This window comes from Rhinopithecus bieti, unplaced genomic scaffold (genome assembly GCF_001698545.2).
Source record: "Rhinopithecus bieti isolate Rb0 unplaced genomic scaffold, ASM169854v2 scaffold_35856, whole genome shotgun sequence".
Lineage (NCBI taxonomy): Eukaryota > Metazoa > Chordata > Mammalia > Primates > Cercopithecidae > Rhinopithecus > Rhinopithecus bieti.
The window spans coordinates 2998380-3012266 of NW_016815820.1; the positions used below are offsets into that span (position 1 = coordinate 2998380).

The 13887-nt window shown below is 38.0% G+C and overlaps 1 protein-coding gene across 6 annotated transcripts in view; it reads left to right on the top strand.

The window, feature by feature from the left end:
- Positions 1-13887, top strand: part of SKAP1 (src kinase associated phosphoprotein 1) — a 299602-nt gene that overhangs the window by 29567 nt on the left and 256148 nt on the right. For all 6 annotated transcript variants that reach the window (XR_001881847.1, XR_001881848.1, XM_017854038.1 and 3 more), the window contains exon 2: positions 815-920. Coding sequence is in view for 4 of the 6 variants with exons in the window: in XM_017854038.1 (XP_017709527.1) it covers positions 815-920 (106 nt within the window). In the remaining 2 variants the exon portion in view is untranslated. The remainder of the gene's footprint in view (positions 1-814; positions 921-13887) is intronic.

A 13887-nucleotide genomic window follows, 5' to 3' on the forward strand; every position in this document is an offset into this window, starting at 1 on the left:
CTAGCCGGGCGAGGTGGCGGGCTCCTGTAGTCCCAGCTACTTGGGAGGCTGAGGCAGGAGAATGGCGTAAACCCGGGAGGCGGAGCTTGCAGTGGGCTGAGATCCCGCCACTGCACTCCAGCCTGGGCTACAGAGCGAGACTCCATCTCAAAAAAAAAAAAAAAAAAAAAAAAAAATGCTGCTAGGACTTGAGGTCAGGAGTTTGAAACCAGCCTGGACAACATGATGAAAACCCATCTCTACTAAAATACCAAAAATTAGCTGGGTGTGGCGGCATGCACCTGTAGTCCCAGCTACTCAGGAGGCTGAGGCAGGAGAATCGCTTGAACTCGACGGGTGAAGGTTGCAGTGAGCCGAGATGACGCCACTGCACTCCAACCTGGGCAACAGAGTGAGACTCCATCTCCAAACAAAAAAAGAAAGAAATTTACAGTCCATCCTCTGCCATCAATGATAATTAATATGTAAATGTTTACTTAAAATGATTTAGAAAATAGTTATTTCTTATGGCTAATATAGGTGATAGTTTTCTAAATTCATAGCAAGGTCTTGGATTATTAGAACATATCACCTACAGGTATATATAAAATTTTAGTTATTTATTCTGGTAACATATACAAAATATAAATTTTACCATCTTAACTATTATAAAGTATACAGTTCTGTGGCATTAAGCACATTCACATTGTGCCACAACTGTAAAGTTTTTAAAAAGAAAACAATATCCATTTCTCAATCCTTCTGATTTTCCTTTCTCCCATAGTACATCCCATAGTACATTTTTTCTGTTTTATCAACTTTCCTTTTCTTTTAGATGCTGAAGAGTTTCTGGCAGAAGGTTTGCGGAATGAGAACCTCAGCGCTGTTGCAAGGGATCACAGAGACCATATTCTACGGGGCTTTCAGCAAATCAAAGCCAGGTTTGTATAAACTGGTTCCATTAATCTTCTTCATAAGCTTTAAAACAATTTATAATCAGTAAAATAAAGTCACGAGGTAAGACATACATATCATACCTATCATAGTTCTTTATACTTGACAGAAACTTAATAAATATTTGCTGAATTGAATTGGAGGCAGGCAAGCATAGTTAGTGTAGTTTACCAAAATAAAAATGTTTTGATAATTATGTATGTATCTTGAGGTAATTATTCTGCTTTTAGCTTTGGATTTTTATGTTAGCCTTCATTGACCACTTTTGCATTTAACTAAAAAATGGTGAAAGATAAACATTTATGCTTGTCCAAATTATTAATGAGAAAGTGTTAGGCAGTATGAGATAATGTTCATTATCATTTTTGGTGCTGATTTTACTTCCACATCTCCTTCCCTCATACAAAACTTAAATGAAACTTATCAAGTTGATTCTTTGACCATATTGGGATGTTTTATTCCTGGACTGGGTTGAAATATGTTAATTTTTTAAAAATAAGAGGCCCTGACTTAATTTGTGCATTTTAGAATGTGAGCATCTGACAGATGCAAACACTTGCTTGGGGAGGAAAAAATAAAATTTTCCTTTATAATATATTTTCTGACCACCTATTGCTTGAAATGGGTAACTGAATGAGAGCAAGGGATAAGTGAGTGTTCCTTTAGCTTTTTCAAACCTGGTGGCAATGTGATTCAGAATGTTTAAACTGAATATTCTTAGCAAAGGAAGAGCATCTGCAGGGTTATGGTTGAGATTTAATTTGTGTGGCTGACCATTCTTAGTATCTACTCTAAAAACCTCATTGAAACTCCGTAGAAACAGAGAATTTTATCCTTCGGAAGGGCACAGCCAGAATCTATTCCGTTCAGGAATGTGAGAGAACCTCATGAGTTGCCCTGCTGGATCTTAATCGATCTTTCCTGCTGGCTAATTAAGCATCACTTTTACTCAGCAACTGGGGACTGTGTAATTATCAGCCTGGGTTGCCCTGAATAATTGAAACAAACAGAATGCAGAAGATGGGAGTTTTTTGCAAAAGTGGGAATATCTATAATTTTGGTAGGTTGAAAAGAGTGTTTAAAACAAAGTTCTCCATAATGTTATTTTATTAATAGATAAGTTTAGGCTTAGTTATGTACCTGGAGACTTAGTAAATTATAGAATTTTTTTAATTTCACAAGTTTGCCTTTGTGTTTTATGATTACTCTAAGGGTGGCATGTGGAATAAAGATGGAATTATTTTAAATTGGGAGAGGAATGACCCAAATATAATGGTGTATCTGGTGATTCTGTTGGTATAAATCTTTGATAAGGAATGCAAAAACACTTTTACTGCAGCTGTAGGTACAAATACACAATGAGGAGAAATTCTTTCCTGTATCTGTACCACAGCATTGAGAAAGGACTAAATTTCAATCTTAAGTTGGTAATAAAAGGCAATTTATGGTAACTCATTATTGTCAGCTGCATATTATTATACTTCTTAATCCTCTTTTAAAATATATACACACATGCACACACATGCATGAACACACACAGAAGCTGAATTTGTCATGGGGTAGAGTCAGTTTCTTGTTCTCAAATTCTTGTTCTCAAAGAACTTTCTGTGTGGTTTGTGGGGTAGACATTCAGGAAATAATCAGCAGGAGCTTTAGGAAATAACTGCATTGTTGATGGGAGCTTTCTGTTCATTGACTTGTTGCAAGAAAGATGACACTTTATTTAGAATTTCATAATTATCAGATCACTGAGGAAATGAGGAGCCAGAAATGAGATACTGTACAAGAAAATGGAAAAATGAGGCTTTCCTTTGGCAAGCTGTTTGAAATTGCCTTACATCCACCCATTCAATCATCACTCTGTTAATGTAACCCTTGTTTTCCTGAATCCTCTTCTTCAGCCATATCACCTCTATTGTGCCATTTATGGCTGCCACATTTACTTATGTTGTGTGGCAGTTATATGTCCCCCAAAAAGCTTGGCATGAAAAGAAATTTAGAAGTCATCAAACTTAAGAGTTAAACGTGTATGGCAGGCTAAATGCAGTGGCTTACTCCTATAATCCCAGCACTTTGGGAGGCTGAAGCCAGAAGATCCCTTAAGGCCAGGAGTTTGAGACCAGCCTGGGCAACATAACAAAACTCTATCTCTACAAAAAATAAAGTTAGCCAGGTGTGGTGGTGTATGCCTGTGGTCCCAGCCACCTGGGAGGCTGAGGTAGGAGGATCACTTGAGCCCAGCAGGTTGAGGCTACAGTGGGCCATGATCATGCCACTGCACTTCAGCCTGGGCAACTGAATGAGACCCTGTCTCAAAAAAAAAAAAAAAGTAAAATTAAGCATATGGCAAATACATGAACCATACGGTAACACAAAACAATTAAAATTAATGAAGATCATTTAAAAGATTTTATTTTAGTCTTTTTTTGTTTGTTTTTTGCTTTTTATTTTTGAGACAGAGTCTCACTTTGTGGCCAAGGCTGGAGTTCAGTGGCACAATCACAGTTTGCTACAGCCTCGACCTCCTGGGCTCAAGCAATCCCCTGACCTTAGCCTCCTGAGTAGCTGCACACCACCATGCCTGGCTAATTTTTTACTTTTTGTTGCCCAGGCTGATCTGGAACTCTTGGACTCAAACAGTTCTCCTGTCTTGACCTCCCAAAATGCTGAGATTACAGGCCTGAGTCTCTGTGCCTGGCCTATTTTTAGTCAGATTAAAACAATAATATTTTAGGAGTTTGGTAAATTTGGGGAGGTGGTAACCTATCTAAAACTATAAATTTAGCACTTCAAGGCTTATTTGGAAGGTAGATAAATCTCTAGCAAGATAATCTGGAAAAGCCACTACTAGATAAATGTAAATTATATATTTACACATACACATATATGTATTTTACAACTTCTCACTCTCTGTTTCCTTGCTTCCTTTAATTCTTTCTTCAAAATATATTGCTCTAGAAACAAAAGGGTGGAGAGAAATAAAAATAGCACTGCCTCTGATTCTTGGTAAACTTTAGGGGCTTACCTCTTATTTTTATGGCTGGCTTGGAATTCACTGGTATTTGCCATGGTTGTGGACTTGCTGTAAATGGATGCATCTGACTCCATCACAGCTGTTATAATGTGTTTTTTGCTATTTTCTGTTGTCTAGAGTGAATGACCACAGGAAAAGACAATTGTGTCAAGAATCATGGGTGTTCTCCAAGTGCTCATCTGTTTTTCAGTACAAATCACTTTAGCTATTCTGTTTTTAGACTTAGAAACAAAAAATAGTTATCTTTTTTTAGACTTAGAAACAAAAAATAAAATCCTATCTATATTTACGTACTTTTGTTTTTTTTGCTTGAAAGTGTCACCAATGAAAGCTAATATTTTCCATGTAACACAAAATAAAAACAGATAGCAATTTCTGTGATTCCAAGGAAATGAAGCCCTGTTGTGGTATTGATGTCCTAAGCTGTGATTTTCATTGCTTCTCTTAAAAACTAAACAGCTTTCACATTCCAAGTCCAAGTTTTCATTGAGCCCTTTGGAGAATGGCTAGGATAAAAGCCAGGCAAAGGCACTTCCTGCTTTATTATGGTGGTCACTGCAGGATTAGCACCAGATGTGAGACACCTGGAATGAAGCAGTCGTGATCTACGCTCAGACGCTTGATGGCATTCTAATGCATTGGGAGAAACAGTAGAGCATTTTTTAAATGTTTGATTCAGTGGAGGCCATCTGACAGCAAGAATACGTTGAGAGTGGGGGAAGGGATAAAGAAAATATAATTTTTGTTTTGTTTTGTTTTTTTTGAGACCAAGTCTCTTGCCCAGACTAGAGTGCAGTAGTGTGATCTTGGATCATTGCAACCTCCGCCTCCCAGGTTCAGGCGATTCTCATGCCTTAGCCTCCCGAGTAGCTGGGATTACAGGCATGAGCCGCCACGCCTGGCTAAATTTTTTGGTATTTTTAGTAGAGACGGGGTTTCACCATGTTGGCCAGGCTGGTCTCTCCTGATCTCAGGTGATCCACTCACCTTGGCCTCCCAAAGTGCTGGGATTACAGGAGTGAGCCACCACGCCCAGCCAAAAATAGAATATTTTTATTATTGAGATATGGCTTAATTTCTTTCTTGATGGCCCTTTTTGGATAACTAGTCATTTATGCTCCCTGTTGGAAGTGAAGGACAGAGTCAATGGAAGCAAACTTGGAGTATTGTTTCCTTCTGTGAAACTTAGTAATGCTAAAGGAGTTCCAAAAAGAGACCAGGAGATTTATATCATATTGAGATGGAAGGAAATAAAGAAATACCTTTTGTGTGACAGGGTTATGGCACCAAACTCAGGACATTTAAAGTACAGGCTGAAAGAATATCTTGAACACGTCTCACTGTGGGTGGCTAACCTATAGCTCTGTGTGAAACATGATATACTAGTAAAATCTCATAAAAATAATTCTGACGTTCTTTGGGAATTTCATGTTTTCTTTTCAGCTTAACATGGATTTCGCTTTAAGGCAAGATTTAGCTTAAGAATGTATAATTCTGATGTTTTTGTATTCTAGCAAGAAAGACACGGAGTTAGCCTGATAAAACTCTTGGGAGCAAGAGTTTTGAAGTAGTATACTATAAATATAATCACCATTAATTATATAGAGAGTTTTACTTTTCTTAAATGTTAATTATTGAGCTTAAAAACCCCTAAAACAAAACACATTCAAATGAAGTATACTTATCAAAAGAACTAATGTATAATGTGCTATTAGTACATTTGTGTTATTCACAAGTTTCAAGATTTGCTCATAACATCTTTTTCTATTCTTTAATTTTGCTACTTGTACTGCAGCTTCAGTGCAAATGCAGAAAAAAAAAAAGTAGGAGGTACTTGCATGATCCGTCTAAGTTTAAATAGCTCTGAAAAGGCTCAAAAGTCATAGCAATAATTTGACCACATCTGGAAAGTTAATAACTCATTTCTTCCTTTTTCAGTCCTATCCCTCCCTCCCATCCTTAAAGGAAGAAAAAAAAACCCACAAAAACTTCAACACTATTTCTCAACTCATCAGTTATATCAGCCAAATTTTTGCTTATTTCTCTGTTATTCAGTGGATGAATGTTGAGATTTCACAATTGAGTTAAAGAGTTTTGTGAATCTACTTCTCTAGGAATGAGAGGTTGTATTTATTGCTCTTTTAATCTGGAATGCCCTACAGGTGAGAATGATAAGAGTATTACTTGCTATTGATCTCTTGGCTTAACTTTTAAGACCTGGAAAGGAAGATCATCTTATGTGTTTTTTATGGCAAGTCTCTGTCCTTTCAAAATAGCTTCGAAATGTGTAACCCTCCTTATAATTTTATCATAATGATTATTTTGTTTGTTCTTTCATATGTGAGGCTATCTGGAAGTAGAACAAATTTTCTTAAATAACATTTTTTTAAATGTAATAATGACCATAGTCCTTGGTGGTTCAGAATAAACCATACCTTTGATATTTTCATTTTATATCTTTAAGATTTTAGATTGAGTTCAGAAAAATGTTTTGTTGTTGTTGTTGTTTGTTTGTTTTTTGTTTTTTTGAGACAGAGTCTCACTCTGTCACCCAGACTGGAGTGCAGTGGCATGATCTTGGCTCACTGCAACCTCCGCAGGTTCAAGCAATTCTTGTGCCTCAGCCACCCAAGTAGCTGGGACTACAGGCGCACACCACCATACCGGGCTAATTTTTGTATTTTTAGTAAAGACGGGATTTTGCCATGTTGGCCAGGCTGATCTTGAACTCCTGGCCTCAAGCAATCTGCCCACCTTGTCCTCCCAAAGTGCTGGGATTACAGGCGTGAGCCATAGCACCTAGGAAAATGTATTTTTAAGAGAGTTTTTAGATCACTTGCAAAAGTAGATCATGTGTAATTCTTCCCAGTACTGAGCTCCTCATACAGAATAACATGTTCTATCAAGAGTGAAAAGGAGTTATGGATTGTGAGCTAGAACACAGGCAAGTAACTGAACTTGCACCCTTCCAGTCTGACTAACCCAAAAGAATAATAAGCTGAGCCATACTCTTTAACTGTAGAGTTAGGTCACTGAAATTTGCTTTACTCCTGATAGAATTTTAGCCATCGTTATCACCTGGGCACATTCCTATTAGCTACTCAACATGGATTTGTCTTGGTTTCAGAAAATCCTGTGTCATTTTTTTTTTAAATACATGAAGCCTCGCTGTCTGTAGATGGACTTAATTCATACACTGTTTGAAAAGATCATCTGTATGAAATTACTGCCTTCATTTTTATCACCGTTTGCTTTGGCTTTGATTTTAAGTCTCGTTTGATCTGGAGCTAGCCTTTTGTCCCAGAGCTATGCTATTTTCTCTGTTTAAGGAAAGCCAATGAAAAAGACCTCTCTGTATTTATCTGTTTGTGGATTCCAGGAACCTGTGGCTTGGGACCTTATTGATGGTGTTTTTCTCTAATTTGCATGTTTTCTCTTGTTTCTGATATAGACCCACACAGTATCCACTTTCTGTGTTACAGGGAAACTGGAACAGAGGGGAGGGAAATCCAAGAGCAGTGGGCCAACTGTCAGGAGCCAAGCTCTTTGTTCTGATGTTACTTCTATAACACTGAGTCACTTGAAGATTCCCCTAATGATAATCTTATGTTTTATTTCTACGTTGCTTACCCAAAATGTTGTTTGGAATTATTTTTTTAAATAAATGCTACAAAAATGCACACATTACCAACCAAACTATAAACTTCTGTTTGATTTCTTTTACGGTACCCCCATGACTTTCTAAAAAATTTGGAATATGATGCAGGAAATCTCATTTCTTGGGATTTTATTTCATGATTCTGTTGAAAATGAGTTGAGCATAAAGTGAGTTTTTATAATCACACCATGTGAATCATTTCTTCTTTGGATTCTGGATCTTCTCTCCTACTGTGTAGCCTCATCTAGTCTCCCTGAAGTGCAGTGCTAGCAGGGTTGATAATGAAATGCAGTCCTGCTTATCACACTCAGCAAAGGGCTCAGAGAAGATGGGGAAAAAAATCAATCCCACAGGAACTTCTTGATTGCTAGACATCCATATTTAGCCCCCAAGCATTTAAAATGGAAATGAGATATCTTAGGGTTTTAGTTTTTGATTTACACAAGATGTCATTGCCTCCTTGGCAATAGGAATATTTTAGAGACTAACTGCTGACCTGTTTGGGAAGATCTCAGCCTATCGCCCCAGGTGTGATGTAGTTTCTTCATATTTCTTTCAAAACTCTCAGCAGTGCTTTGCAGTGGCTTTGATTCTTCAGGCTTCAAAGGGTATCCCTTCCAGGGCAAATCTTAGGAAAGAAAAAAAAATTAGTGTAGGGGAACAAACAGCTCATAAAATAAGTGCTATCCCTGTGGCAGCTCTTACTTAGTCAGACAATTAATAGAGTTTACAAACCAGTAGTACTACGGCATGGCAAAGCCAAGAAAATTCCAATTTGATGGTGGTGCTTTGTTGTTACAAAATCCCCATTTGTAGTGAACCATTCTTAATTGTCTGTGAACAATTCTTAAGTTGTCCATCTTCTAGTAGTTTTTATCACAGTGTGGTTTATATAAGATATCTTATAGTTAAATAAAAGCTGCCTCTTGAGTTTGTGAGCCTTGTTGAGGTTCTCATTATAATTTACAGAAAAGTTTATGCCCACATAATCTCCGATTAGCTATTTCTCCAAGTTATATTAGTGAGTGACTCTCATTTGTAGATTCTACCATAACCACAAGGCCCATACAGTTTGGTAATTTAGACCTTCTGTCATGTTTACCAAGTGCCTTTGTTCTTTTGTTGATGAGAGAACTGATATATGAGAAATTACTCAAAGTAACAGAATTTGTTTAAATATTAGGATTTAGAATTTAGAATTTTATTTAGTCAAGCCATTAAAAAACTGAAGTGACATCTTTCAAAGATTATTGGTTTAAAAAAATTGTAAACAAATATTGAAGTCTAGTTAATTATATGCATGTTGAATTGTTTGGGGATGGAGTGTACTAATTTGGGCAGTTTGTTTTGGAATGTATAAAAAATAATATGGATGGATGAATATATGACAAAGCAAATAAAATGTTAATCACAGAATATATCCACTAGATTGTGGGTATACATGAGTGTTGTTTCAACTTTTGTGCAGAGTTGAAAATTTTCATAATATAATGGTTTTTTTGTTGTTGTTTGTTTGGTGTATTTGTTTGTTTGTTTGTTTCCTGAGATGGGGTCTCACCCTGTCGCCCAGGCTGGAGTGTGGTGGCATGATTTCGGCTCACTGCAACCTCCGCCTCCCGGGTTCAAGCGATTCTCCTGCCTCAGCTTCCCGAGTAGCTGGGATTACAGGCACGTGCCACCACACCCGGCTATTTTTGTATCTTTAGTAGAGACAGGGTTTCACCATGTTGGCCAGGCTGGTCTCAAACTCCTAACCTCATGATTTGCCCACCTCAGCATCCCAAAGTGCTGGGATTACAGATGTGAGCCACCATGTCCGGCCCCGTAATATAATGTTATAAAAAATATTTGACTGGTTTGATTTTGCATTTCAGAAACCATGGATTTTTTTCACTCTGATTTCAGAAAATCATAGACTTCCTCCATATGGGATATGGTTTTTAAGGATAATTTTCTAGGAATAATCTTATTATTTCTGGGTAATACTGAACTAGGGGATAATCCTCCAGTTTGTTATTTCTGACATAAGTAACAGGAAGTAGCTAACTTTTGTACTTCTTTAAAACTTCTAAACCAGCAATTATTAAGAGCTAAAATTCAATTCAAACATGCTACGTGGGATATCCTGAAATTTTGATTTTTTTTTAAAAAAGGAAAGGTAATTTCTGACTTTTTTTCATAAATTTGATAAAAGGAAAGCTAATATGAGATTGGTAGTCCAGTAGGAAATGGAACTCAATTTTATAATTTAAAATCATTTTATGGTATTAAAATGACAGAGGTTAGAAACAAAGCTCTTATTCTTTTATTGAACTAGAATTGAAAGTGGCAGAAAATCATTTTGGCCCTAGTGCAGTAAATGTTATCACTAAAACATGTTCAGGGGATATTAGGACAGTCTCTCAAGCACCAGAGACAAAAGTTCACAAAGCAAGAACTGATTTTTCTGTCCTTATCTTGAAATTATTAAATGTATAGGAGACATGAAGGTGTCTTAGTTCTAAGAGGACTGGAGATGAAGTACGTGTTGAAAGCGATAATATTTCTATTCTGGAGAGGTGAGATGGAGAGAAGAGATGGTGGCATGGGTGTCTCAGCAGTGACAGGCACGGTGGAGGGAAGAGAGTGCACAGGGATAGGAGGGTTCATGAACCAACGCAGAGCTGAGAAATTCAAGACCAGAGAAAATTATACTCATGCAGTATTGTGAGCTGATGATGAAAATGGTGAGGAAGCAAGTGATACTATTCTTTAAAAGAATTGTGTGAAGATTCTATTTAACAGGGAGATGAAACTGGAGCTGTCAGCAGCTACTTTATTTTGCGAATCTTGTAGGAGAGAAATTTTAAGTCCATTTGGGAAAAACCCATCATTTTTGAGTGTGCAGTGTGATTATGCTTCAGAATTTTGTGTAAATGGAGCAGGTTGGTAGGCATATGTTTGCTGATCCTAAAATGATTAAAATTCATAATAAGTAAGACTCTTGTGAAATTGAGTTTTCAGGTTCCAGCCAGTGTTCTATGCTGCCATATGGCATAACTAGAATTAATTGCTGTTCTCAGTCTCTTATTCTTCTATTGAATATTTAGGTGCCCTGTTTGAACTATTAGTGGTTCCACAGAAGTATTTAATCACATAAGATAGATGTTTGGCATGTTCATGAAAGCAGTGTATGTAGCTAATAGTTGCTTAGAAGAAAAAGCCCCTCATGAGGTTTTCTAGCTTCCCTTCTCTGCTTCTGCCTCCACCTCCTAACTTGTTTTAATTAGAAAAATGGATACTGGATAGGATGGTTAGCAAGGGAAGGAGGAAAGATTATCAGGACTTTATAGGGGAGATAAGAAAAGATCAGACATGAAATTGCTTTTGCTAGTCTTTAGGTCCTTGGTACTCTAAGTATCAACATGGAACAGCAACTACAGCATCACCTGGAAACTTGTGAGCAATGCAAACTCTCAGGCTCCGTTGAATGAGACCTACTTAATCATAATCTGCATTTTAATACTATCCTAAGTTTATTTGTACAGTATGCACATTAACATTTGAGAAGCACTGTTTTCACACATCAGATTCATTTTAAATTCAGTTTCTCAGAACTTAGAATACATATTTCTGGAGATCATAAGCTTCTTGAAAGCATGAATGGTCTTACAGTCACAAAAAAAAAAAAAGATCTAGCATGGTGCTAGCATGTTGCATGAGTTCAATGATGTGAGTAAAATGAATGGTAAAAAACTGTTATAAATGTGTTTTTAGGTCCTAGACTAGACCTGAGAACAGCAAGAGACCCTCTTTATTAGGAAACTTACTATTTAGTAGCCAACCCTACATATTCTTTCCTGGAAATAAGGATGCTTTCTTTTTACTGAGTGTTAGTAGAGACAGAGGCAAGGCATCCATCTCTTCAAGTGTCTCCTCTAATAGCATATCTCTAATGTTCTAACTGGAACAGTGACAAAAAGTTACAGGGCTACTGACCATGTATTGGAGTTCTATCACAGCGTGGATGCCAGGCATTCCAGCCATCTTTGAGACCTATCGCCAGCCCTCTACCTTTGGTCAGCAGCATCCCTATTCAGCTTTGTACTTCCTTGTCTCTACCATTTCTCCTCTTTCTTGAAGACCTCCTTTCTAACTCTTTCCTCTGTGTTCCTTAGAATCTATGTCCTGTCATAACCAAACCCCACAATATCCTCCACCTCTTTTCTCTATCTTAAAGGATGGTTCTCCCACAGGAGCCTGTTTTCTTGCGGCCTTCTTAAATAGAGTTTGCTCCTTTTCCCAAAGTGCTATTGGCATTCTTCAAGCTCCCTGCTGCTACTTCTGGACTTTTACTATTCAATCTTGCTTCAGACCTCTCCCCTTTTAAGGTTTGTCTTTGTGGCTTTACAGTACCCTGTCCTTTTGTCATCTTTTGAGTTCAGAGTACTTCCACACAATATTTGAGGACTGAAGCATTGGCTCATAGTTGTTATCTTCACTCCATTCTTGACACAGAGACTTCCTCTTTCTTAAATTTAGCTTTTCCTTCTTCATTATGTCTCTCCAATCATTATATAAATATGCTCAAATTTCTCCTAATATTAATAAAAACATTGTGTTGTACACAGTGATTCCCTCTTAGCTACTGTCTTTGCATCTATTTTTTTTTTGCAGGCAAACTTCTTGAAATAGAAGCCTAGACTAGCTATTTCTGGCTTCCTAGTCTCTAGTCACTTCCCAGTCACTCTTCAGTCCCCTTTAATCTAGCTTCTGCTCCTATTGAGCTACTCTCTCCAATGTACCAATGTCTCCAATTGCCACAGCCAGGTGATACTGTTAAGTCTTTGTCTTATTTGGTCTTTCTGTAGCATTTGACATTGTTGATCACGTCCTTTTTCTCATAAATGTAAAAAACTCTCCATTGATTCTCATGAATTCTCCTGGTTTTCTTCTTCCTTGTGTTTATGCTCTTTTTTAGGCCCTTGAGCTCGTTTTTCTACCCTGCCCTCTTTGCTCTTGTTCCTCAGGGTTTTCTCTTTCCTCACCACATTCTCCTTAGGAGGCAGTTACATGCATGTCCATAGTTCCACAGCTTCCCCGGTGCATGGGAGACTCCCAATTCTATAGCTCAGCTGCAGTTCTCCCTCCAAAGCACCAGACAGCATATTGAATACCTCCTTCTGGGTGTCTCAAAGATACTTCAAACTTCACTAAGCTGGGCATACCCTGCTGGATGCCCACTCAGCAGCCACCATCCCTTCTTCCTTGACAACAGAATCGTGATCTATAAGCCATTCTCTTTTGCCAGTGCTTAATCTAGAATTTACATAAAATATCGTTATGGCCAAATAAATGTAAGAAGACTTCTGATAGATTCTCACAGGATAGTCTTATAGTTGGGAGATAGTAATACACTGAAATGCAGTAGGACATTACTCTGCTCTAAGGTGTTAGAGCAGAAATATGGGAAGAGCCTGGCTCCTTCATGTCATTCTTGGGCCCTGCACAACTCTGGAATCTCCTGTCTTCAGACTTTTTGTTTTGTGGGAAAAATTAACTTCCACTTGCTTAGGCCCTTGTCAGTCAGGTTTTCTGTTACTTGTGGCCAGAAGAATCCTAACTGCTTGAATGTCCAGAACTGAACTCATTATCTTATATTCTGCTCACCCCTGAAGTCTACCTCTGCTTTCTCTAGGCCTAGGCTCCCAAGGCAAAATCCTGGGAGTCATTCCTGATTGGTTCCCCTTCACTCCCCAAACCATCAACAAGGCCTGTTGATTCTTCGTTCTAAATGTCCTCCCCTTTTTCTTCCCTTTGTCACTAGCTAAACTTTAGTCTTCATAAAGTTGTACTCAAGCACTGCAGAATTCTCCTTTCTGGTTCTCTGCCTCAAGTCTCTCCCTGTTCCAGTTTATTCTGCTCCTCCATTCCATGCCAAAGAGCAAACTTTTAAAAAAGAGTAATTTGTTGTCTGGGTGTGGTGGCTCACGCCTGTAATCGCAGCACTTTGAGAAGCTGAGGCAGGTAGAGCACTTGAGGTCAGGAGTTTGAGACCAGCCTGGCCAACATAGTGAAACCCTGTCTCTACTAAAAAAAATACAAAAAAATTAGCTGGGCATGATGGTGGACGCCTATAATCCTAGCTATTCAGGAGGCTGAGGCAGGAGAATCATTTGAACCCAGGAGGCAGAGGTTGCAGTGAGCTGAGATTGCTCCACTGCACTCCAGCCTGGGCAACAGAGCGAGACTCCATCTCAAAAATAAATAAATAAATAAATAA